General features: G+C 56.6%; 2 protein-coding genes across 2 annotated transcripts; one reads left to right on the forward strand and one right to left on the reverse strand.

The window, feature by feature from the left end:
- Nucleotides 1–2,344: 2,344 nt before the first annotated feature.
- On the reverse strand, nucleotides 2,345–7,847 carry MAF1 (MAF1 homolog, negative regulator of RNA polymerase III). Its single transcript, XM_032223450.1, has 8 exons — nucleotides 7,571–7,847; nucleotides 6,127–6,266; nucleotides 5,035–5,163; nucleotides 4,513–4,678; nucleotides 3,923–4,044; nucleotides 3,711–3,830; nucleotides 3,496–3,618; nucleotides 2,345–3,354 (listed from the first exon to the last, which is right to left on the reverse strand). The coding sequence occupies exons 2-8, from the start codon at nucleotides 6,207–6,209 to the stop codon at nucleotides 3,333–3,335; spliced, it is 765 nt and encodes a 254-aa protein (XP_032079341.1). The 5' UTR covers nucleotides 6,210–6,266; nucleotides 7,571–7,847; the 3' UTR covers nucleotides 2,345–3,332.
- Nucleotides 7,848–12,844: 4,997 nt separating this feature from the next.
- On the forward strand, nucleotides 12,845–25,220 carry SHARPIN (SHANK associated RH domain interactor). The gene is made up of 14 exons (XM_032223421.1): nucleotides 12,845–13,086; nucleotides 13,228–13,402; nucleotides 13,667–13,750; nucleotides 16,635–16,776; nucleotides 16,865–16,955; nucleotides 17,086–17,356; nucleotides 17,477–17,613; nucleotides 17,755–17,928; nucleotides 22,768–22,928; nucleotides 23,019–23,130; nucleotides 23,234–23,413; nucleotides 23,807–23,905; nucleotides 24,006–24,149; nucleotides 24,729–25,220. Exons 1-14 carry the CDS (start codon nucleotides 12,868–12,870, stop codon nucleotides 24,807–24,809), a joined length of 2,070 nt encoding a protein of 689 aa, XP_032079312.1. The 5' UTR covers nucleotides 12,845–12,867; the 3' UTR covers nucleotides 24,810–25,220.
- Nucleotides 25,221–25,250: the final 30 nt, after the last annotated feature.

Genomic DNA, 25,250 nt, shown 5'->3' on the forward strand with positions numbered 1-25,250 from the left:
AGCGTCCAAACTTATTGTGACTTGTAAAAACAGGTGGTCCTCACTGAATGACCCCTGCAGGGATTGGAAATTCTGCCACAAAGTGATGCAATAGCTAAGTGGGAAATCAGTGCCCGCCATTGTGCTTTGCAGATGGAAAGAAACAAGACTAGTCAGGTCACCCCTCGTCCTTCCATTTCCCTAGAATAGAATAATAGAACAGAACAGAGCTGGAAGGGACCTTGGAGGTCTTCTAGTCCAGCCCCCTGCTCAAGCAGGAGAATCTATGCTATTTCAGATAGTATATCTGCAGGTATCCTAATAGTCTTGCCAACATGGCAATTTTAAGACATGGACTTCAACTCCCAGAATTCCTCAGTTGCCCACCAAGTCATAAAGTTGCCAAGGTTGGAGACCCCTCCTTTAGAAGGCACTACTGCCGTGTCACTTTCTTGTACGTACTGAAAGCGATGTGACCGCGCTATGGGCCGGGGCCGAGAGCTGCGGGCACAGTAGGCAAACCGCTTACAGGAGCCCCCTGAAATCCCTTTCTTTCCACTCTCTGCCCCACGGGATGGAAATGGAAAGGATCAGAAAAAGGAGGGAGGGCACAGATCAGAGGGATGGAAGAGAAATGTTTTTTAAGGAGTCCTGGAAGCTGCTTGCGTAGCCCACCTGTGGCTCCCAGTCCAGGCCGTGGTGCAGTCGCACAGCTTTCGATATCTAACAGGCAACCCCCCCTTGGGGAATTGTACCAATGAAGGAAACAACCCCTGAAGGTGGGAGGGGCTCCTTCAGCTTGGCTCTTCTCTGGCACAGGCACCTGAGCCAAGCTGGGTAGCATCACCAGGGCTAACATCAGTGAAGGTGCCTCCCTAGTTTGGGGAATGAAATGTCTGCAAGAAAACAAGGGAGCCCCGAGGAGCCCCGGGGAGGGTTTTTGTTTAAAAAAAAATATATATTTTTCATCCCACTTTAATTTTTTTATAACTAAAGAGGAAAACCCAGGGCAGGCGGAGGACCCCCCGACAGACAGTAACGCCATCAGAGGACGGAGAGATGCTGCCAGGATGGTCATCAAGGGGCCGTAAAATTCCCTCGTCAACACTTCCGTGGCTGCCATCGCTCGGGGACCAAACGGTTGGGAAGTGAAGATTAGGCGCAAAGGCAGAGCGGGGTTCCGCGGCGGCACCGCAGCCGCCTCCGGAGCGCGGCAGCCTCGTCGAGGGCGCGAATACCCCCCTCACCCCGAGTGTATTCCGGCACGCCTCTCCCCCGAGAGCCCGCAGGCGGATGATGGGCGAGCGCCCCCGCCGGACCCCGCGAGGCAGCCCCGCTTCGGGCTCAGCTCCTGCCCGGGGGAGGCAGCGCCCGCTTTGGTATCACTTGCACTGCGCCCATCCTCGGCAAGCCGCGCGGCAGCCCCGCGGAGTAGGCCTGCGCTGCATCCGGAGCCACGCGCGGCGCTGCCACGCTCCCGGGGGTCGCCCGCTTACCTAGGGGGTGGACGGGGGCTGGGAAGGGAAGCAGGCGGCGCGCCACGAGGCGGCTGCAGGAGGCCGAGCGGACAGGAGGAAAGAAACGGCCGTTTAGGAGGTCCCGCCCGGCATCCCCGGCAACCGGCCCGGGAGCCCTTCGGAGGAGACGGACCTTTCGCCAGCCAAAGGCCGGACGAAGCGCTCCCCTCGGAGGGGCGGCCGCGCTCGCCCGAAGCCTCGCGACCCCTCCACCCGCCCGGCCAGGAGCGGCTCACCTGCGCCTGGAGGCACCTGGCGGCGGGTCTCCCTGGCGACGGCCGGGCGGTTGCGGCGCCGCTTCCTGCAGGCCGGGCGTAGCCGGAGCCAGCCGAGCGCTCTCCCTCCGCACACGGGCCGCCCCGGGACACCGGTCTCCGGCGCCGATCGTCCCGGGCAGACGGATTGAGAGCCCTGGCCCAAGCCCAGCTCACCCGGGCTTTGATCGCAGCGGGGACCGAGACCCCCGCCCCGCCTGCTTTCCACCCTGTCCCAGCGCCGGCCGCCCCTCCGCCGACTCCGCGCGTGGAGCCCGAGAGCAGAGGGGACCGGGGGGGGGGGGGTCAGGCGGTCGGCGCCGCCCGCAGCGTTTGCAGATCCGTAACCACCCGGGGCGCCCCTTTTGCTCCCCCGCCCAATTGGGGTTTCTCCTTTTGTGGAAAACGCTCAACCAGAGGAAGGGGCTGCCCGGCCTCCCCCCCCCGGAGGGCCAAAGCAGACAAGGAGCCCCCGGGATCATCCCCCCTCCTGCTTCACCAGCGCCCCAAAAATCCGCCAGAGACAAAAGTCAGAGAGAAAAAACCTTTATAGCCAACAGAACCACTAGCCAACAAGGGGGGGGGGGGAGTTGAATGTCTTCCAGAGGGACCACCATTCCACGGGGGGGGGGGGGGGAGATTAAGTGCTCCTGCAATGGGCAGATTTGGAGTGTCTATGCAAGGCTGAATTTTGGTGGGGGTCCTGGAGAATAGCACCCCCCCCCTTTATACTGCACCCCATTTGAAGGCAGGGAATGGAGAGGAATTGCTGTCCCCACCATTGGCCCCAGTGGGGGGGCAGGCTGTCCAAATGTTTGCAGCAGAGGCAATGGCACCTGCCCACTCCCACAAAAGACACACAAAGATACACACACACCCCCCAGGCAGGAATCTGAGTCAGTGCGAAAGGAGAGCAGGGCAGAAGGAGAGGGGACTGCTGTTCAGATGGACGGACAAATGGATGGACAGCCCTGGCCCCTTCAGTGCAGGGAGCGCTGCTGGGGGCTCCTGTTGGGAGGGGGGGGGGAAGCTAGCCTCCATCAGTCTTTGGGAAGGGGGAGCCGCTGCTGCTGCAGCTGGTAAAAGTGCTGGGGAGGGGGGCACAAGCAGACCCTTGGCAGGAATACAAAAATAAAATCTCTAGGAGCCCTGGGGGAAGCCAGAGGGCCCCAAATGCCAGTCCAGCTATTTGAGGGCAAAGGTCTTGGGGGGGGGATTAAAAAAAGGGGGGGGGGTTCCCATGTTAATTCAGCTTCTCCTTCCAGGGTCTCAAGGCTAAAAGGAGCCCCCGCAGCAGCCAGTCCGGCCCCCCCCTCCCATCAGCCAGCCTCGGGGCCGTGTCTCCCCGCCTGCAAATCGTCGTGTCCCGCAGGCAGGGCAGGAGAGGCGCAGAGTCACAAGAACTGGGTCCCTGAAGGCTGAGCCGGCAGGCGGAGGACTTGCTGGCAGCATCCTGGGCGTCCGGAGGGCCAATTCCGCACGCAGCATCCACAGGGCAGGCAGAGCAACGCAACAAGGCCGAGTTGTTTGGGGAAAGAGCTGGCAGCGCCGTCCTCCATGGGAGAAGCCCCCGGCACAGGAATCACATGCAGACCACCTGCCTCCTGTTGGCAGAAGGGGGCGCCCATCACTTCTCCAGCCCAGGCGAGAGGCGGCCAGGCTTGGCCCAAGAATGACCCCCCCCAGACTGCAGCAGGTGGGGCCAGGGGCGGGGGGGGGAGTACGGGGGGCGGGGGACAACTCACTTCTCCGCCTCAATGCTGCCCCCGTCCCTGTCGCAGCTGCCGGGGGTCTCCTCGGCATCGTCCTCACTGAGGTCCATGTTCAACTCATTCCCAGCCTCGGAGTGAGTACGGTAGGTGGAGCCGCTGGAGGGGGGGGGGGACACAAAGGGGGCTCAGAACACACCCCGGAGGCCGGGAGAAGAGCCGGGGACCCCCAGGGCCTCCCCTGCCTTCACCTGATGGAGCGACAGGTGAAGAAGACGATCCTCTTCAGGCGCTTGTTGTAGAAGAAGTAGTTGAACGACCAGAGGCTGCCCTCCTCCCCAAAGGGGTCCGAATCCAGATCCGGGTTGTAGCTGTGGCACAGAAGGGGAGCTGGAGGGGCCTCGCTTGGGGGGGGAACGCCCTCCCCCCTCCCGCCCCCCCAAACTCCCTCACAGCCTCCCACCTGTAGATGTCGCACTCGGAGAGGCAGATCTCCTGGTCGACCGCGTCCCACAGGTGAGGCTTCAAAGCAGTGAAATCCTCCCGGACGGCAGAAAAGAGGCTGCAGTTCACGGCATTCACCACCTGAAAAACGCCCCCAAATGGACACACCTGGGACTGCAAATGGGGAGGAACTGGCGCATCCTGCGGTTCCCAGAAAGTCTTTCCACAGGATGCGGAGGTTGGTGGAAGAGCCAATGCAGCATTTCAGGAGTGGAGGCGCACTGCACCCCACCTCTGGGCTAGGTACAGGGGGTAACGGGAAGGAGGGAGAAGCCGCCTTCTCCAAAGTCTGGCCAGGCCTGATGACAGCGGGAGGAACTCGGGCGGGAAGCGGGACAAACAGCGCCCACCCTCTCCTGCACCCCGAGCAACCTCAGGGCCCTCCAGCCACAACGCTTCCTCCTCCGTGAGCGCTACCAGCCCCCGAGTCCCTGGAGGTCTCTCCCGGGCACCCCCTCGATTCCTTGGGCAAGGGACCCAGGACAGAGGCTTCCAGAGGGTTCCAAGGTCGGCTGCCCTGCCAGTGCGGAGGGCAAGGGGCCCGCTTACCCAGTTGAGGCTGGGCTCCCGGCTGAACTCGTGGCTCTTGGCGGCGCTGAAGTCGTAGTCCGGGCGGAAAGATTCGTTCAGGGTGGCGATCAGGTAGAAGAGGGTCTTTCGGCTGCACTTGTCACTGAGGGGCCCCTCCTCGTCTCCACTCTGGCTCTTGCTGAGCCTGGCACGACAGACACACACACCGCTTGGCCCCAGGGCTGCCTTGGAGGGGGCAGCCAGGCTCCCCAGGCAATCTGGGTCCTGCTTAGCTCAATTGGGGGGGTTGGAGAGACGCTGCCCATGTCCTCCCACGGGGACAGGGGACAGCAGCCTTTCCCCAAGCAGGCCAGCCAGCCGGCTGACCTGACCTAGAGGGGGAGGCTGGGAAGAGGCCCCTTTATTGCCCCCCACCCCGCCACCTTGTTTTTCCTGTTCCTGTCTCCAAGGGAGCTGCGCTCGTGCAGCTGACTGGTAGTGCAAGCCAACAGGGGCCTTTGGGGGAGCGTGGCCTTTGCACAGGCGGCTGGGTGCACCTACCGGTTAGGGCTGATGCCGGTGGTCTGGGGCGGCGACAGAGCCTCCAGGACGTGTGGCTGACCCTCCTGGCAAAACTGCTTGAAGAGGTGCTTGTCATCCCCGGCCATCTTGCACGAATAGCTCTCGATCCTGTGGGGAGATGAAGGGATCCCCCTGAGGCCAGCCCCACCTCCACCCCCAGCCAAGGTCGCTTCGGGGCCACTGCTTCCTCCTGAGCTAGCGGAGCCTGGCACCTGTTTTTCAGGGAAAGACCCATTTTTTGGCCAGCCAGACGGTGGCCCCTCTTGGCTGCTGCCCGGGCCAGGAGGTGAACCAAAGAGGTTCCTTTCGAGACACCCACAAGGCAAGTCAGCAATAAATCAGAATAATTCTGGATTCAGTTGTTCGTTCATTCAAAGTTGCCTGGCAGCGAGATGGGCAGCGTGTAAATTTAACATATAATAATAATATAATACAAGATATTAATATATGGTATTATAATGTATGATAAAGCATTGACTGCTCTGCATGGAGATGGTATTTCAGCTAAGAGGGTCTGCCATTTCTTTCTCACGGCCCAATTTCAAGGCTGATGCAATTGAGGACAAATCCATGATTCCCAGGGAGGTCATTAAAAACGAAGGCCCTGAGGGACGGAGGGGAGCTACCTAGGAGAAAGCGTGAAGTCGCTGGTGGGATTACACGAAGGGCTCGACAGAGGTATGAAAACAAAAGGTGGCGGAATTGAAAAGACAGCCAGAGAACTCAGGGAAAGAAGGGAAAGGAGACCAAACTGCTCTCAGGAAAGAAGCAGCTGAAGTCAGCAAAAGGAAGAATGAAGGCTCGCAATCAGGCATCTCCACACAAGGAGACCCTCATGGCTGCTCAAGACAGGCGGGCAAAGGGCCAAGCAGCTGCTCTGATTGGAGATTCAAGGGCTGCTCACGGGAATCGCTGGACCAGGGTGGGTGGGCCGGGTGCTCTTTCGCAGGATGGGTTCTGGCCCAGAATTGACACCAATTTGCCATATGAAGCCATATTAATTAGGGGGACCATACCTGAAGACTCCTGTTACAACCGCTGCCCTTTCCTCCAAAGCGCCCACACCCTCACCTGCCAATAATATGCGCGTCTCCCGTTTCCACTGTCAACTGGGAGTTGATGGCTTCAAAACTGGAGTTTTCCAACAGCTTCATTATTGCACTTCCTGGGGCCAAAGAGGCCTTCGGTACTTTGCAGTGCAGTTGAACTCCCTGGCAGAGAGAAAGAAACGGATCCTCTGGTTACACCTGGGGAAACGGGAGGGAGAGCTGGGCGGCTCAGCCAGGGGGATCCCCCAGGATCCACTCTCCTTAACACTCGGGGAGGGGCGTCCCAGCAGCTTTTGGTCTGAAAACCGGACCTCAAAAGAGGAACAGATTTGGGACGGGAGGCTGGAAACGGCTGGGCAGAGAAATGCCACCAAGGGAGAGCAGTGGAGATCATCAAAAGCCTCAAGAAGAATCAGCGCCAGCTGTGCCCCCAGAGATCCCCTTTGCTGCTCCCCAAAATGCTACCAGACAAAACCACATGCAACTTTGCATCTGACCCCTTTTAGCGGTGGGGCTTTTGGCAGCCGGAAAGCTGCCCATTGGGCCTCCCGCAGCAGCCCTTCCGCCTGGAGAGTTTAGCCCTCTCTGCAAGAGGACACGGCAGGCAGGCCGTACAAGGCTCCTCTGGGGAGCCAATGGAGGCTTTGGAAGGACTCCCGGCTGGCTCGGGGAAGCACCTCTAGCACGTCCTGGGCTAAGCAGGCAGGCAGGGCTGCTTGTGGTTCAGCAGCATGTGGTGCGGCTTCTCTGTGGTAAGCCACAGCCGAGTTTAGGGGTGCCTGGGGAGCCCCCTTGCCTTACTAAGCCAGGCTGGGCTGGCCCCAGCGGGGCAAGCCTGGTTAGGGGGCATCAATTGTGTGCATTTAGTGTGCAACTCCAAAGCAATTCAATGGGTTCCGTGGAACCCAAGATGGGATGACATCCGCTTGGTGGAGGCTGAATAACAGCATTTGAAGGGACCTTGGAGGTCTTCTAGTCCACCCTCTACATTATCCTGGGCAAATGCCTGTCCCGCCTCTTCCTCAAAGCCTCCAGTGATGGGGCAACTTCTGGTGGCAAGTCGTTCCGCTGGTTAATTGTCCTCACTGTCAGGGAGCTTCTCTCCAATTCCAGCCTGCGTCTCCCCTTGACTCGTTTCCATCCGTTGCTTCAGGAGCTTCGGAGAACAGGCGCAGCCCCCGTTTTCTTTACGCCCCCCCCCCAACCAGACATTGGAAGCCGCGCAAACGTCCCGCAGCCCCAGCGGCCCCAGCGAGGGCAGCCCAACCCTCAGGCCTTCCTCGGGAGGCTCCTGCGCCGGCCAAAACTACACTTCCCGCGATGCCGCGCGCCCAGCAGCCCCTCCCTCCCCCCTCCCTCCCGGGCCCCATGATGCCGCGCGCGCCGCCTGATTCCGCCTCGGCGCGGGGCATGCCGGGCGATGTAGTCCGGCGGCTGAGGGCGCTTCCCGGAGGGCCGTTACTCGCCTTCCGCGGGCCGCGTCCGGGGCTCAGGGCCGGGGGGGCGTCGAGCGGCGCAGTCTCCCGGAGGAACTCGAGTCGGGCGCCGCCGTCGCCTGCGCGGCCACTCGTCTCCTCCAAGCGGCTTGCCGGAGCCCCGCCCGCCTCGACATGTCCCCGACTGGAAGAGCCACCGCGCCGTCACCGCCCGCCTGCCGCTCCCGCGAGCAAAGCCCCCGATCGGACTCCTCTCCTTCGGAAGGCAGCGGACGACAACAGCAGCGGGAAGCCGCGCCCTTCCCGTCAAGGATTGGGCGCCCGCCAGACTCGCCACTCTGATTGGAGGAAAGCGGCGCCGATCGCCAGGAAGAGAGCACTCAGTGGCTGCCCTCCGCGTCAATCCGCATCAGCGCCCGCCTCGGAAGAAGAGTCCTCCTCCCATTGGTCAGGGCTTCAAGGGCGCGGTGTCGTCGGCCAGGGAACAAAGGCGAGGGGGCGGCTGCCACTCAAGGCGGCAGGCCCCGCCCCTCGTCCCGCCTGGTCCTCCGGGAGGAGGGCGGGGCTGCGAATGGGGCGCTGGGAGGAGGGGCCACCCGCGGAGGTCTTGGGGGGGGGGGGGGCGCCGAGGGGCTCCTGGTTGAAGGCGGGGTGTGGCTGGGGGGGGGGGGTGTCACACAGGGAACCCCCCCCCCCCGTGGACTACACAAAGACACACCTGCACCCCTCAGTTTATTCTTGCTAAGGATTGTGTCGTTCCAGAGCCCCCTCCTCCCCCTCCTTCGTTAATGCGAAATAGGGGAGCTCTCTGAACACAGGCAGTTCCTGACTTACGACCACAACTGTGTCCAACATTTCTGTTGCTCACCGAGACAGTTGTTGAGTGAATTTTGGCCCATTTTATCACCTTTCTTGCCACAGTTGTCAAGCGAATTATTGCAGTTGTTCACTTAGTGACACGGTTTTTAAGTGAATCCGGCTTCCCCAATGCAAAATGGGATCACGTGATCCCAGGACGCTGCAACCGTCACGGAGAAGTTTATTGGCAGCCAGGTTCAGAAAACTAGAACAGAAGACTAGCATTGCAAGTTCTGAACCACCTTCATTAATTATCGAATCAGGCGTTCTTATACACTCTCAAAGGCAGCGTCGCACGGAAACACTTAACTCATTTCTTATTGGTTGCCTTGAGGAAAGAAGCCTTATAAGTAGATATTGTCTGACTTCTCCTTTTGTCTTGGGCCATAGGTACTGGCTACACGTGTCTCTATGCGAACTTTAGATGAACCCTGTGGTTTTGGGCTTTTGCCATAAGGAGATTTACTGGAACTTTTACTGGACTTCTGTGGTTGAAGTCCAATGACATTTTCCTGTCTTTTTACAAGCAAGCTTTTCATCTGTCCCTTTTGCCACGTCTTATTCTTATATTTTAATTCACATTTTATCCTGCTTTACCAGGAAAATGAAATATCCTAGGAGATATTGAAAAGGCAGAATATTCCCCTGGATGTGAAAAGGAAGAACCATGTTTTAAAGAGAGAATAGCTCCCTGCAGCTTCCTGCCCCCACCCACTTTGTCAATGGACCATTAAGATGCCCAAGCCAGTCCCTTTACATAATAAAGAGTTCTCCCCTTCAGCTCCAGGAGAATGGGATTAAGGCATGATAATATTGGCTCTTTACCCAACTTACCACTTGGCATCTGAGAACTCAACCAAACCTGGATTCAAAACGCAGCCTAGAGAGTTGCCCCTGCACGGCCCCATGGAATCTGACAACCAATCAGGATACAAGCTCAAGATCAAAGGCCAGAGAGGGCATAAAACCAGGGACTCAGCATCTCAGCCCTTCCTTCTCTTCTTCTCCACCCAACATTGAAGCATGTGATCACCTTTCCTGTTCAGGAGCTCAAGCCATGTGGTCTTGTCCACCATTAAAACCATCTTTCCAAACAGCCTCCATGTCTTTTTTTCTCCACTTGGAGCTGAACCCAGAAGGACATTTCTTTCAACAATTGGCACCCCCCAGATGAGACTCCAAGTTAGCCTAACTAATGGATATGGCCCAGGGAAAGGAGAGAGAGAGTGTGAAAATGGATGGAAAAGTGAATGAATTTTTGATGTTGTTGTTGCTTTTGTCCTGTGAAAGCAAAAAAGCAAAGGCCCATTGTGCGTAAAGAGAGAAGGAGGTGCTGGTACTCACTGCAGAGGGGCAGAGGTCTTTCCTCTTTTTGGATCCAGAAAATCTTAGCGGAATTCCCTACGAGGAAAGGGGCTGAATACTTCATTGAGAGAATTGAAGTCCTTCCTGGAATTTTTTTTTCTTCCGAAAACTAACAGCAGGTCACCCGATTAGGCCAAAGTGCATATACAGGGTTTATGGGAAGCGTTAGCTTGTGGGTGATAAGAATTTCCCTTGGAGATTTCCTTGAAGCCTGGGATGCCAGGCACATGCCTGCCTATCTTGGTTGGCATGGAGAACAAGGACACTGTGTGGCAAATGGGCTTTGCTGAAAGATGATACAGGAAAACTAATTTGGCTACATAAAGGTACTTAAAAGAAAAGGGAAAACGTTGGGGTTTCTTTTTCCCCTCTTGTCTGTTTGTCTCTTTCTCTGTCTTCTATACAACCCCATGGTTTGTTTGTTAAGATTTGTTAATTTACACAAACACTCTGATTGCAGTGCAAATGTGACTATGTTGATGGTAAAAGTTGGTGTGAATGTACTGATTCCCTTTCATACAAAGAAACAATAAGTTGTAAGGTTTTTTAATGGTGTGTGTGTGTGTGTACGTGTGTTACCATTTCCAAACCTGAAGCGAGTGTGGGATCCTCTAATAATAGTGCAAAATGGAGCTCATTGGCTTGTGAAAAGGCTTCCTGAAATACCTATGATTGGTTGGCATGAGTAAGCATGAAGATCTGATTACAGTATGAATGTGAGTTTATGTCCCTGATGCCCTGAGGGAGTGATAAGTGAAGGGATCCAGAGACCTGTGATTGCCTGCGTGTATTTCCCCCCTCTTCCTTCTGGGTCATTCTTTGGAGGGAAGCAGGAAAGGGGGGAGTGTGAGTGTCTGCTCATTTTTACCATGAGTGTGTGTATGAGATGCCCCCAGTGATACCTGTGAATGCCTCTGTGCATCCCCCTCTTCTTTCCCTCCTTCCTTCTGGGTCAGTGAAGGCGGCTGAGGGTTTTTCTGCTCACTTTAACCACTTTTTTCTCTCTCTCTCTCTTCTGAGAAATTTGGAGTAAATGGGTGACCTGCTCCAGCACCTTTACCTTTCACTGTTATGATCTTTTCATCTGCATATAAAAGCTGTGCAGTTACAGTTCCTTGTCTGCTCTTAATACAATTTTGAATTTTTTTCTTCTGGAAATTTTTAAGGTTTAAAATGCTTAATTAAACTTATAAAAAGAAATGATTTTGAGATATTTTGCTTACATTTGTAAATGTTTTAACATAATGAGAATTTGCTTCCATCTGAATGGAATCTGATATTTTGGAGTGTTGACTCAAACCTCTTTTTTATTGCTAGTTTTATTTCTTGAAGCTGTTCCTCTTCCCTCCCTCTTTTACACCTGAGTGCATTTTTAAATGCTTATGAGTCAAGGTGCTCTACCCTATGATATTTTGTTTGTTTGTTTGTTTGTTTGTTTGCAACACAAGTTGTTGTCCTTTTTGGAAATTTACACATTTTACTGCAAAAGTGTTTCAATCATAGAAGCAGTGGGAATGTCATGTTCCATGAAATTTACATCAAGTGACCTCAAATCCAATGCCCCCCCCCCCTTACAACCTTCCTCAGAAGATTGCAAGTGGTGATCACATGATCGGAGGGCACACCGTCTCCAGATCAATCGCAAATGGAAATATGTTCCCAAGCGCTTGACTGGGTGGAGGGGAATGTTTTAGGATGCCCGGAAGTGCTTTGGGGGGCTGTAAAGCAGCCCCCCCATTGCCAAAAGGAGGCTGAGCAGCTCAACCACAGCACCAAACACCTGGCTGAGTGCTGAATGTGGAGCAGAAGGTGAACCGCTCATGTAGAAATTACAGTTAGACAAGTAAGAAAGTCAGCTGGTTTCCATTGCTAAATTGTAGTCATTCATTCATTCAGGTTTTTATAAGGCAGCCTGGCTCAAACTGTGTGACGCCGTTACTGTCATATTTTATTGGGTCGTTATGGGTATGTTGTACATAAGCAGGATAGCCTAAATACCTAATAAACCATAAACCAGCAATATAAATACATACATATACATACATACGTATATTTATATACAAATATAAATTCTAAAATCTGAAGTATAAAATTTTATTTATATCCTGCTTTTACTATTTTTATCAATTGCTCAAGGAGATCATTGTACAAAACCCTTCTTCCTTCTTTCTTTTACCCCACAACAATCCTGTCAGTAGTCAAAGTGACTCAGCCGGCTTCAGCTTCTAAGGCAGGACTCAAACTCTCCTTTCTCCCATTTCTAGCCCAGCCCCTTCGCCACTGGAGCCAAACTGGCTATTTTAAGACGAGAAATGGCAACTGAGCACAGAACTAACAACTTCGGGGGGTGGGGGTGGGGGGATTTCCACTCACTGACCCCTAATGCCCCCGTGGGGGGGGGGGAGAGGCAGGTCCTGGGGGCTTTTCTAAGTGGGGGGGGAGTGGGGGGGGACCTGTCACTACTTATAATGCCTTGGCAAGGCCACACCTGGAATGTTGTGTCCAGGTTTTGTCACCACAAGATAGAAAAGATGTCAAATAAAACGCAGAGGGAAAACAGTGAAGACGATTCGGGGGCTGCAGGAATTCGGTTCGTCCAGTTTAAGGAGGAGGAGGAGGACCGGGGGTGACACGAGAGCCCCCTCCCAATATCTGCGGAGCTGCCACCCAGAAGAGGCGCTCAGCCTATTCTCCAAAGCACTTTGAAGGCAGGAGGGAAGGAGGGAGGGAGGGAGAGGTCGCTAAGTGAATCTGGCTTCTCCGTGGACTTTGCTTGTCAGGAGGTCGCAAGAGGGGATCCTCAGACGCTGCGACCGTCATAAAATGCGAGCTGAATTTCGATCACGTGACCACAGGGATGCCGCGACGGTGGTCAGTGTGAGAAACGGCCCTAAGTCGCTTTTCCCGGGGCCCTTGTGACTTCCACCGGTCACTAAGCGAAGCGTCGTCAGCCGAGGACTAGCGTCGATGCTCCCAGAACACGGGGGCCCAGGGCGGGGCACGACGGGACTACGGCTCCCGTCGTGCCCCGCGGCGGCCCCGCCGGAAGAGGAGGCAGCGCTTCCGGGATGGTGGCGCGCGGGGCTTCCGCTTCCGGCGGCGCGATGGCGGCATCGCCGGACTTGGCCTCCGCGGCCGCTGCGCCGGGGGGGCAGACGGTGGTGGCCTCGGCGCGGGCCTGGGTGCCGCGGACGCCGCCGGCCTCGTCCTCGCCGGGCGCCCGGGACACTCGGCGCCTGCTCCGGCTCCAGCTGAGCGCGGCTCCCGGCCCCGAGCGCTTCCGCCTCGGCCTGCACGGCGGCCCCGACTCGGGCCCGGAGCCGGTGAGGGGGCGGGAGGGGGCGGGGTGGGGGTGGGGGGCGCTGGAGAGGAGGGGGGCCGGGGGGAGCGCGCGAGGGGGAGGGGGCCGCCGTTTCCCGGGCGTCCCGAGTGAGCCTCCCTCCCTCCCTGCGCTTGCCCGGCAGGGCCTGGTGGAGTACGGCCTGAGGGAGATCTCGTACGAGGCCAAGAGCGGCACCTGCCACGAGCTGAAGGTCCTGGCGCGGCCCGAAGACCCGCTGCTCTTCCACTTCGAGGACGAGCAGGAGGCGCAGGCCTGGTGGGCGGCGGTCAGCAGCTCCCTGCGCGAAGTGCAGAAAGGTCGGTCGGGGAGGGGGCCTTGGGGACGGGAGGGGGCCTGCGGAAGCCCCCCTCAAAGAAAGCGGGGTCCGAGAGCTGCTCCCGCCTGAGGAGGCTCTGTGGCGCCCTGCTGCCCCGGGGACTCGCTCGGCTCTTCCTTAGAATGAGCTCATTTAGGGCTTGTTTGCCTCTGATCAAGGGAGGGTTTGGGCCGGTTGCCAGGGCCTGCCTTCTCTCGCCCAAAGGCCCGGGCTTCTCAAAAAGAAAACTGCTTTCTCTCGCCAGCTCCAGAAGGAACCAATGGGCTCACCGGCCGGCCCTCTTCCCAGCCTTTGGCTGCCTCCCTTCCCCTGGAGACTGCAAAGAAAGGTCAGTGCATGGCACCTCCTAATAGCCTGGCAACAAGAGAAGGAGGTGCTGCTTATCCGCTCTGGGCTGTCAGGGTTTTTCAGGATAATCACATTGAAATACATGCAGTGAGGCCCAATTGTGGAAACAGGAAAAAAAAGTCTCCTTTTTGAAATCTCAGCAGTTCTTATTTTGCTGGGTCTCTTAGCAGCTCTCGATATCTTGAACCGTTGTGAGTTGTCTGCAAGGGTTCGGGGCCGTTGGTGCTGTTTTCCTCAACTTCGTTGGGCAGCTCCGGTTCCTGTTCATGAGGGATGAGACGTCTGCGCTGTTTTATTTAATGCATGCGCCTGGGGGTGCCTTTGGCAGTTTGGGGTCCAGTGTCATCAAGATGCAGATGATACACAGAGCGAATGGAGATACAGGAAGCCCTTGACTTACGACCACACTTGAGCCTCTCCAAAATTTCTGTTGTTAATGGAGACATTTGTTAAATGAATTTTGCCCCATTTTATGACCGTTCTTGCCACAGATGTTAAATGAATCACTGCGGTTGTTTAGTCAGTAACGTAGTTGATAAATGAATCTGGCTTCCCCATTGATTTTCCTAGCCAGGAGGTCACAAAAGGGGATCATTGCAATGGACATAAGTATGAGTTAATTGCTTTTTTGAAATATGACCACATGACCATGGGGATGCTGCAAAGGTCATAAGTGAGAAAAATGGTCATAAATCACTTTTTTAATTCCTTTGTAATTTCAAACAGTCACTAAACAAACTGTTGTGTGTTAAGGATCACCTGTACAGCGGAAGTTTGTAAGGTTTCAGTGGAAAGAAACACTGAGGCTTAATTTAATTAAGGCTTAATCTAGAGTGGTTAATTCTGAAACCAATCCTGGTCATTAATCCAGAAACTAATTCTGTAAGTTCTAGATCAAGGTAGAGTTTGTCTGATCTCGACGTTCTCTGGGAGTCATAGCTCCTGCTGGGTCAGTACTTGGAAGCTGTGGTCAGGAGAACCATTGGCCAGTTTTCAGGACAATGAAGGCATCACTTGGCTGCATTGACAGGGACTCTGCCTTGGGTGTAGCCTCTGAGGAAGCAGTGAGAGGGCTACCTGGATGATCTTCTGCCACCTGGGAACTTGACCCATGCCCACTGAGGACAGTGCAAGCTATCACTGCCCCATTATTGGAGGGGGAGTTTCCAGCAGTTTTGAAAGAAGCTGTGATTCTTTCCCTTCTGATAAGACCCTCCCTGAATCCATTGGTGTTGGATAAACTATTATCTAGTCACAAAACGTTTGAGAGAATAGCAATAGCCTTTAGACTTATACACCGCTTTACAGTAGTTTTACAGCCACCTCTAAGTGGTTTACAGAATCAGCCTCTTGCCCCCCAACAATCTAGGTCCTCATTTTACCCACCTGAGAGGGATGGAAGGCTTGAGCCTGGTAAGATTTGAACTGCCAAATTACAGGCAGGTGGCAGAAATAGCCTGCAGTACTTCACACTAACCACTGTGCCACCTACACGAAGAATGTAGTTTGAGGGGGGGGGGGGCATATTCAATACAGTATGGAGAAGTCATTTGTTTATTATTTAGATTTACAAGACACTTACAACCACACTTAGAAAGCACATTTTCTGACTAGAAGTTTTTTTTTTAAATTGTAAACTACCATTAAAATTCATGAGCTACTGCTCACTTCATCAAATGTACGGAGTGGCTACCAGTTTCCTTCTGATTTTGAACAACCATGGACTAACATGACTCTAGTGAATGACAATTTACTACTAACTCTAGGCACATAGAGATTAAAAACAGACACAACACCTAAAACAAAACCATAGAGAACAGTAAACTTTATTTAAACCGCATGATGTATCTGGATGTATCTCTGTTCAGGTGGGATTCAGGTAAGTGACTGAGACAGCATTGGTCCCTCTTAACGTTTTTGCAGAGGTTCCGCTCCTCTTCCAGCATGTGGGCCCCATCAGTTGCCCGTGGGGAAGAGAGGCGGTTTTGGTGGTCCTGACATTAAAGGGGTTCCATTAGGGTCAGCCCACTCCCCTGTTTGGGGTTCAGTATCAGTAAGCAGGTGACACCTGGCTTCACATCCCCTCTCCGAACTGTCAGGGGCCTGGAGGCTGTTGGGATCTGGATGAAGGTAGAAGGGACTGAAACTGAACCCTGATAAGACAGAAATGCTGTTCGTCCATTGAGGCCCCCCACTTGCACCCCTATTACCTCTGGGTGACCACAAGTTCTCCTGAAGGAAGAGGATGTGGATTCTCTGCTGCTGCTGCTTCTGGAACAGGGATGGAAACTGTGGCTCAGGAGCCTTTGCCCACCTTTGGGAGGAACCCTAGTTGTTTAGACCACTGCACTGCGCTCCCCCCCCCCCCCCCCCCGAAGCTAAAGGCCGCTTGGATGCTTAAAGCCACAGAGCCCGTGGGCTGGCTGGGTCCCATCACTGGGAATGTATCCTGCATCTCCATCAGGCCCTGCTCTGGCTGCTCTGGTCATCCAGGCGCAATTGAAAGCCATGGTTCTTTACCTTTATAGCTTGGCTTTCACCTGAATGGTCCCAACCTATTAACTCATCCAGGGAAAAGCTGCTTCTGGTTCCCAATCCTCCAGGCGATATGAACAGTCCACTCGTATGGCCACCCTGGATAGTTTAGGCTGGTCCAAGAGGACCCTCAAGGAAGAGGTTGAAGATATTCTGCAGAGGGTTGGGACCATTTTATGGCTCTTCTTTTCTTTTCGTCTTTATTTCCCTGTTACCATTTTTTTAGTTTACCAAGGATGCTGAATATTTGCTTTCTACGGTGTGAGCAGGGCACAAGCCAAAGCCAAAACTAGAGTAAATAAATGGCAGTCTCCCCTTTGCTTCCTCAGACGACTTGGTGCTCCGTCTTTCTTCAGCCATCGAACTGGGAAACGAAGAGGAGGCCATGCGGTGTGCTTCCTTGCTTGCGCAGCAGCACACCGCCCTGCGCATCCAGCTGAAGGAGTCCTGCTATCCTGCCGGCCAGATCAGGTGAGTCAGAAGAGAGGGAGGCCTCTGGTCGGGCTCCTGTCCTTCGCTTTGCAGGTGGCGCCTCTTTCACTGAGCTCTTTCCTCTTAGCATGAAGGTGCACGTGGAGGACGCCTCCTGTTCTGCCAGCATCACAGCCCGGGTGCACACGCACACCACAATCGCCGCCCTCCGGCACCAGGTACTCCGCTCGCTTCATCTTCCCTCCAGGGCAGCCTCCGGAAAGGGGGCATTGGGCACAGCTGTGGGCTTAGGAGGCCTGCTTAGGCACTGGAGCTGCCCCCATGCGCCCACCTGCTTTGCCCCACCAGGTCTTTCAGGATTATGGATTCCACCCCACTGTCCAGCGTTGGATTATTGGGCAATGCCTGTGTGTGGACAGCCGGACGGTTGGGTCCTACGGCATCCGGAAGGATGGCGATACAGCCTTCCTCTACTTGCTCTCAGCGAAGGGAGCCAACCTCTCCGAGCAGCGTTACAAGGAGGACAAGGACTGGGTGGTGCTCCAGCCACCCCCCTCAGCAGTCCCCGGCAGCTCTGACAGCCGACACAAAGGCAGCGCCACTTCTTTGGCGAAGAAAGGTGAGCTGGGGAAATACATCTCCACCCGCATGGCTTAGGAGGAAGGCCATGCGCCAGTGCTGGCCTTCCCTTCCTGCTTGGAAGAGGGCCGGGCTCATCCCAGGGCTTCTCTGCCCACAGGTGGGAAAGAGCTCAACAGGAAGTCGGATGTTGGGGAGATCACTCGCTTCCTGGACTCTATGCATATGAGTAAAACCCTTCCGTGTCGCACTCAATCCCCCACCATCCCAGCTGCTGCCCCCCCTTCTCCTGTGCAGGTACGTTGACAGCAGGGCAGGAGGTGGCTCCCCTGAGTCATCTGAGCCCTGCCCAGGTGCCCTGTGCTCCCATGGGCAGCCTCGGCTCCTCACTGCCCGGCAGGGGGCACTGAGGAAGGGCTCCCCCTCTCCTTCGCCCAGGCTGGCTGGTCGTGTCCCACCTGCACGTTCATCAACAAGCCCACCCGCCCCGGCTGCGAAATGTGCAGCACTGACCGCCCTGCTGGCTACGTGGTCCCTGTGAGCTACCGGCCGGACGATGTGGAACTCTGGCGGATCCAGCAGGAGAAGGAGGGCATCCTGCAGTACCAGAAGGTAGGCCAGTGGGAGTGGGGGAACTGGTGATGGAGGGGGCTCCTTGGCGGAAGCATTTCCTCGCACTGTTAGGGTTGACCTCTGCCTGGGCCCAGGCCTTTCACCCTGTTGAGCCGCATCTGGCTGAATCAGCTCCCACTCGGCCTGGAAGAGGCTGCAGATTTGCAAATGCAGGGCTACTCTTTGTAAAATGCAGAATTTCAAATCTTTAAATTAGAGATTTAGAATTTACTTAAAGACTCCGGTCCTTCAACAATCACAAGGTGGTAAAAGTACATATTTCCCCAACGCTGAAAGAGCAGGCACCGAATGCCCAGCTCCAGAGGGAGGGATTGCAAACCTGGGAGTGCTTCCCAGCCCTCTCCGGTGGGAGGGTGGGCCGCATGGGTGGGCCACAGCCCCCTCCTCTTCAGAAGGGCCCCTTGTTATGCGGATCTTAATGCCTGCAACTTCCTTCCTCGGAGCGGCATCGGCTCTGCCGTGCAAGCTTTGTCACAGTCGGCTTCCCACCCGGATACCCTTGTGCCCAGGGAGCACCTGCAACTCCTCCAGGCCTTCCCCCCTGCTGGCATCCCAAGAGGCAGCTTCTAGCCCCCTTTCAGGGACAGTCCACAGAGGACCCAGGGAGGAGGGTGGGCCAGGGTGGGCATGGTGGCCTGGTTCGACAGGCTCAGGAAGAGGTAGCACCCAGGCGGCTGTGGCAGAGAAGGCACAGGTGAAGGCTCCATTGGGGGTGGGGGGAGAAGGCTGAGCCAGCCGGTTTCAGTGGGAAGGGGGTCTCCTTCAGTGGGACTGCACAGAAGTCGGGACTCTGCGTGACTCGTAAGCACCGATGTGGATGAGCGTTGGGTATTATTAAAGCCTTCTGTGTAAAATTAGAAATGCCGTATAGCCTTTGTCTTTTTATAAGTCCTGTTGCTTTTGCAAAAGTGACCTTTCCTGTTCCTGTTACACTTTGTGTACAAGCCTCCTTCTACTTTGTTTCCTTTTACTTTCCTGCGGCATCCTGTACCCTGCAAGAATTTCTCCGTCTTTGAAGCTTCCAGGGCGATTGTGGTCCCCAATCAGGCTTGTGGGGAGGGGGCGAAAAGCGAGGAGGGGGAGGCAGCGGTTCAGGAGCCCCTGATGACTCTCTTCTCTTCTTTCTTTTTTCTCTTGTGGCAGGAAAAGGGAAGGAGAGAAGACAGTCCAGCCGTGCCCTATGCCCACAGCCTTGGGCCCCTGGACGAATTCATCCACCTCTCCTCGGAGTTCTCGTAGCTGCCCTCGCAGCCCTGCCCAGCTCCTCTGGCGCCACAGGCCCCGGCCCCGACTGAGGCAGGCACCAGAGCCCTCCTTTGAGAGAGAAGCGGGCGTGGCCCCGAGGAGGAGGGGGGCTAAGCATGGCCCTTTGCCCAAAGAGTCAGGCCAGGGTTGCTGTCCCCTGTTGGGATTGGGAACTTACTGGGGGGCCCAGTTGCGGCCAAAGGAAGCGGGAGGACAGGCCTCTGCTCCACCCGGTTCCCTCTCTGGGGGCCAGAGGGTCGTTCTGGGTGGAGGGCTGCTCTGGTTGCCGGTGGGGACTGAGGCTTCGGTTGAAGGTCCTCCCTTCCCCCCTCCCCAACTGCCTTGTGGAGCTGCTGGGCAGGGAGCCTTGAGCAGCCTGGCGGTTAGGCAGCGTGTGATGCGAGAGGGATGCTGGAGACAGAGGCGCCCCGTTGAACTCCTCCAGTGCCCCTCTGGGGGTGGCGTTTCAGAAAGTTATAAGGTTGTCCTTTGGCCAGGGTTCTTGGCAGGAGACGGATTGGCTGGCAGCCGGTGGCCCTCTGGGGCCAGGCGTTACCGAGCGGGTCCCAAGCTGGGGAGCCCCGGGACCAGGGGACCTTTCCTGGGGGCGCTTGGGCCCAGCCTGCCTGCCGGTGAGCATCAGCAGAGGGATGAATTCTAGAGAACAGGCGGCTTCCGAGCCCTTCACTAAACATGGCTTTGGGTACCGTTCTGAGATGGGTTAATTTCTGCATCTCGCATTTGAACATTTGAAGTTTTGAAATGAATTGGAGATCTTGTTGCATTAAAAGATGCCTTTGGGCCAGGTGGCCCACCCTGTGAATCCGTGTTCCTTTCTTGACTGAGCCAGGAGGGAGATCCCCCCCCCCCCAAATGATGGCTGTGGGTGTGGTGGCGGGAGCCCTTGTGTGAAATTCCCTCTGTCTGGGGAGCAAATCTTCTGAGGAGGCCCCTTGCTGCCCCCTTCAGCTTTAAAGGCCCTTGGTTCCCTCCCTCATCGCAGCTGGCATCACCTGAGGGCATCGCGGGTCTTGTTTTGGTGGCTGAGCTCCTATGCGGAAATCCTCGTAGGGGCTCCCTCTGCACCTATTGTGGCAGAAGGTGCTTGAAAGGGGGGGGGTGAAGTCCCCCACCCCTAGAGAAACCCAGAGCCCCTTGTCCACAGCTCTTAACGCATGGCTTCCTCTTGTGGCTACCAGGTTCACAAAAGCTCTGAGTCCTTCCTCTCCTCCTGCATAAACAAAACCTCCTGGAGTGCCTGAGAATCGGGCAGTATATAAATTTAATATTATAGTTGTACAACATCGTAGGAAAAGGGAGTGGAGCCTTCCCAAGACATGAATCTCTGGCTTTGATTGCCAACAAGGATGGCGTTTTCCACCTGCCCACCACCACCACCAAACTTCTTTGCTTTCTGTGGGCATACAGTAAGTGCCCACACCCCGTCTTGCGATTGGCGGGTGTGCAGGCTTCGGATGTAATCTGTTTCACAGTCGAGTGGCTGCAGCAATGTCTGTTGGAGCAAAGGTGCATGGGAGCTTCCGCACTGCCTGAAAGAGGCGCCTGAGTAGACCAGCCGGGCCTCAGGGAGCCAAACGAAGGGGGGGGGGAGGGAGCATCAGTCACTGGAGGTTGGGCCCTTCTGAATGGTCCTGGGCTGCCAGGGGCCCAGGAGGAGGCGATGGCTAGCACTGGCAGGAAGCACCGCTGCTGGGCTTCTGGTGGTTCTCAAAATATAAGCCACCCTCCTGCCTTTTTAAATATGCAGGAAAAGATGCACTTTTTAAAGGAGGGAAAGCCTGCCGTAGCGATAGGTGAAACCCCTCCATCCAAAGAGAGGGCTCCAGAGCCGGGAGAGTCAAATGCAAGGATCCACTTGCTCTGAGAGAGGTTTATCCTGCTTGGCTTCAGATCAGTTCAAGATCCATTTTGTCCGTCGTGCCATTGGATGAGCCCAGCAAAGCCGGAATCCAGGGCAAACCGTACCTTGCCAATGCCACATGAGCACGCTTACCCAATTAGGTCACCATCCACCGGGATCGGCAACGTCCAGACTGCAGTTGGCTTGTTTGACCCGGCAAAGGCAGTGATTATTGTGCACCCAAAGTGTTGAAGGATGGCAACTCCAGGATGCGAAAGCCCTTGGAGCACATCCTGAACCTGCTTTCTCTGCCGGAAATGGAGCTTTGGAGCCTTGCATAAACTCTGCAACTTCAGCCTTTCTTTCAGTGGGAAGGGAGGCCGTCCATTGAAGGCGGGGTCAACCTTTCAGTGCCCAGGAAGGAGCTGGTCTAGGCCAGAGGTCCTTTCCCATTGAGGTTTCGGAGGCTGAAGGCTTCCCCAGTGTCTGTCACGGAAAGCGCCAGGTTTGCAAAGAGGACCCCTTTGCGGAAGGGAATCCTTGACCCTAGGGGTCAAGGGGCTGCCTGGGGAAGGGGCCCTTGCCTGACTCCTATCAAGACTTGCGTTGGGGCAGCCATTGGAGATGGGTTGGGTTCCGCTCTGGGGCATAATGGGGTCCGGGCAGCTGGAACCCCCTGCGCCGGTTGCTCCTATTTAGGGGCTGGGAACTAAATTCTTGACAGGACCCCTCAATCTGCCCAGGCAGGGCAGTTGCCTTCCTCTTGGTGAGGCTCTTCTTCAGATGGTCCTCTGTGAAGCCCAGCTTTCCTCCAGCGATCCTGCACCGTTGCTTGGAAATTTTGTAGAGGAGAACGGTTGGTTATGGCTTCACGGCCAACTTGGTTCTGTGCTCAGTCCTCCCCCCCCCCCCGAGGCTCTTCCGGTTCAAGGCTGCTCCCTGGAACGTGTTCCCCGTCTTTAGGAGGCAGTTGTGGATTCTGTTGCCTCTTCTGATGCTCTTGGTCCACCTTACAGGGCCCTGATATGTACGTTTTATTGCGCATTCTCATTTCGGTGCTGCTGTCTGGAGTTCAGCTGCCTGGGGCGAGCTTTCCAGGGAGCAAGTGGGTTTGGGAGGTGGCAAAATGATGCACTGATAAATAAGCAGCTCTTAAAATGGCAGAGAAGGGCTCTGGTGAACAACAATGTGCAGGAGGGAAGATTTATTCCGTGAAGCTGCTGCAGAAAATCCCGGCTCCCCTCGCTTCCCCACTGCTTGCCAAGGCGCCCCCTCCTCAAGGGCAGAGACTCTGGCCGGGTGGGCCGTGAATGTTGTAGACCCCACTGGCAAAATCCTTTGCCTCGTAGCATCCGATGGTGCCCGAGGGGCAGGGAAAGGCTGTCCGGCCTGCAGTGCCCTCAAGGGCGGCTCCATTGTCTGCCCGGCTGCCAAGGCCACAAAGAGACCCCCGTTTCTCAGCTGTGCTGCCCTCACCCTGTGCCTTCGCAGTGCCTTTCGTGCCAGAGGGCTCTGAGAGGCGGGGCTGATGCATGGTGGGCATTTCACGTAGCTGTGCCAATAACATTTCCAGGGATTCCGCTCTGGTATCTTCATCAGGTCCCTGCTCGTGGGGTGCTCTGCCTCTCAGGCATCCGGCTGTCTCCCAAAGGGCCTCCGGGGCCCCTTTTCTGCCGGCTGCTGAGCCCAGCTTCGTGCCCTTCCTCCTGCAGGCCCAGGAGCAGGAGCGGCTGCAGAATTTCCAGCAGCTGTGCCAGCTGGAGGAAGAGGCCCTGGTGCCCAACCAGCAGGAGATGGAGTGCCGGATCTGCTACCTGAAGGTGGAGCCGGGCAAAGGGGTGCTGCTGAGGGAGTGTCTGCACAGCTTCTGCAGGTGAGGAGCCTCACCGGGAGGAGGAGGAGGAGGGAGGCAGGGCTGGGCCTCCACTTCAGCCGCTCTCTGAGCCGCCTTCTCCCTCCACAGAGCCTGCCTGCGCCAGCTGGTCAACTGCAGCCAGGACCCCCAGGTGTCCTGTCCCTTTCGGGACGATTTCTACGCCTGCACCTGCCACCTCCAAGACAGGGAGATACGGGCAGTGAGTCCGGACTGGGGAGCTGCCAGGGAGCGTTGGGAGGAGGGGGGGGGGAGCCACTCCTGCTCTCGGCAAGCCCTGAGCCAGCCCCTCCCCTCCCCTGCAGCTGGTGTCCTTGGAGGAGTACGAGCGCTTCCTGGAGCGGCGGTTGGCGGTGGCTGAGAGCCGGGCGCAGAACAGCTACCACTGCCGGACGGCCGACTGCCTCGGGTGGTGTGTCTATGAGGACGACGTGAATGAGTTCCGCTGCCCCATTTGCTGGGCTCTGAACTGCCTCGTCTGCAAGGTGGGCACACACACACACACACACACGTCTTTGCTTGGGGGTGAGACTCAGTGGGTGGAGCGCTGGCAAGAGGTGGTGGGGGCACCCTGAATTTGCACCCTTCAGCTGCCCTTTCCAGACTCCTCCGACGAGACCGGCAGCCAGAAACACGAGTCCCCCTTTCGTCCTTTCCTGCGTTCCTCCTCTGGCAGGGGAGGCCGGCTCCTAGGGCCCCAGGCCCAAGATAGTGGGACCAGGCAGAGCTGTGCCCTGACGGAGGAGCCCACCTGAAGCTTGCTGGCCGGCTGCCACTGAAAGCAGGGGGCAGCTGTTCACCTGCTGTTCCAAGGGGGGGTGGGGAGAGGGGGCCTTGCAAGGTGGAAGGGCCCAGCCTGAAGCTGCCTCTGCCCGCAGGCCATTCACGAGGGCATGAACTGCAAGCAGTACCAGGACCAGTTAAAGTCCCAGGCTCACAACGATACTGCCGCCCGGGAGACTAACGACATGCTGAAGGTGAGACCGGCTCCTTTGCCAAGAAAGGCAGCCCCCCACCCCTGCTGCATCACGGAGCCTGTGTCTTCGGAGCAGCTGACGGTGTCTTCTGTCCCGGCAGACGCTGGTGCAGCTGGGGGAGGCCATGCATTGCCCCGCGTGCCGCATCGTGGTGCAGAAGAAGGGCGGCTGTGACTGGATCAGATGCCCCGTCTGCAAGACAGAGATCTGCTGGGTGACCAAGGGGCCACGCTGGGGGCCAGGGGTAGGTGTCCTCAGGGGGAGGCAGTCCACACACGCAGACGGGAGCAGCAAACTTGCCTGAACTAACAACACCTGCTCCTCCTGAGCAGCCTGTCTGGTCCTTTGAGCTCTGAAAGGACACAAGCAGCCCAGGAGGCGGACTCCTCGGGAGCTGTGGAAGGGGCCACCAAGCACCTTGCCCAGCAGTCCCCGTCCCCCCCCCGCTCACCCCGAAGGGTCCGGCATAGCTGATGCTGGAGGAGCCAAGCAGGGCCTCTGGCTCTCCCCTGTTGCTTTCTCCCCCCCCACCCCCACCCCAAAGCCTGGCTTTTTTCAGCCAATTGCCAAAGCGCCTCTCGCCTGAGCCCCATCAGATCACTGCCCCAACGTAGGCAGGGGCCAGGATGCCCAGGGCCTCTGCAGCTCAGGCCCCAGGAAGGCGGCAGGCTTTGGGAAAGCACCGAGCCCCAGCGTCTCCCAGGGAGGCAGCCGCAGAACGCAAAGGGGCCCGGAGGGAAACTGGAGGGGTCCAACTCTGGTGTCACCGAGGGGCAGGATGAGGGTCGCCTGCCAAGTCACCCCACTCCCCCCTTTCTTGCAGGGCCACGGTGACATCAGCGGGGGCTGCCGGTGCAACGTGAATGGAGAGAGATGCCACCGGCTGTGCCAGAACTGTCACTGAGCGCTTGGCAAGAGGAAGCGGGCAGGCTGACCCCCCCCCACCTCAACAGCTCCACTGGGCCCAAGCCTGCTTTTTTTTGGGGGGGGGGGTGTTTCCGTACTTAACTCTTCCTCCCTTTCCTGCATCCTGGACTTCTAACTACGTGACGGGTAAGAACACGCGACACTTTACAGCTCTGGCAGGTGCTGTGGGGGCTGCCAGGGCCTGAGGCTCTGCACCCAGCGTGGTCTGCTTTCCACTTCCCTTGCAGCGGAAGGGTCAGAGAACGGGGGGTCTCCCCCTCCCTCCAAGGACTTGATTCCAAAGCCCCCACCCCCACCCCAAAAGCCTTTAACTTTCTGGGAGAGGCTGCCGCTCTGTGTGGCTGCACGGGGGGAAGAGAACCTTGCCAATAAAAGGAAAACCCGCCAGCTGTCGATTCTTTTCAGGGCGGAGGAAGAA

The sequence above is a fragment of the Thamnophis elegans genome, chromosome 8, assembly GCF_009769535.1.
Source record: "Thamnophis elegans isolate rThaEle1 chromosome 8, rThaEle1.pri, whole genome shotgun sequence".
In the NCBI taxonomy this organism is placed as follows: domain Eukaryota; kingdom Metazoa; phylum Chordata; class Lepidosauria; order Squamata; family Colubridae; genus Thamnophis; species Thamnophis elegans.

What these genes read in the sequence shown, in the direction of transcription:
- MAF1 (XM_032223450.1), bottom strand. Translation starts at nt 6,209, where the DNA reads ATGAAGCTGTTGGAAAACTCCAGTTTTGAAGCCATCAACTCCCAGTTG. An exon ending in ACCGGCATCAGCCCTAACCG is followed by an intron (nt 4,679 to 5,034) that starts GTAGGTGCACCC and finishes CTGTCGTGCCAG; the next exon opens with GCTCAGCAAGAGCCAGAGTG. An exon ending in GGCAGCATTGAGGCGGAGAA is followed by an intron (nt 3,355 to 3,495) that starts GTGAGTTGTCCC and finishes TTCTGCCAACAG; the next exon opens with GAGGCAGGTGGTCTGCATGT.
- SHARPIN (XM_032223421.1), top strand. Translation starts at nt 12,868, where the DNA reads ATGGCGGCATCGCCGGACTTGGCCTCCGCGGCCGCTGCGCCGGGGGGG. An exon ending in TATCCTGCCGGCCAGATCAG is followed by an intron (nt 16,777 to 16,864) that starts GTGAGTCAGAAG and finishes CTTTCCTCTTAG; the next exon opens with CATGAAGGTGCACGTGGAGG. An exon ending in GGCCACGCTGGGGGCCAGGG is followed by an intron (nt 24,150 to 24,728) that starts GTAGGTGTCCTC and finishes CCTTTCTTGCAG; the next exon opens with GGCCACGGTGACATCAGCGG.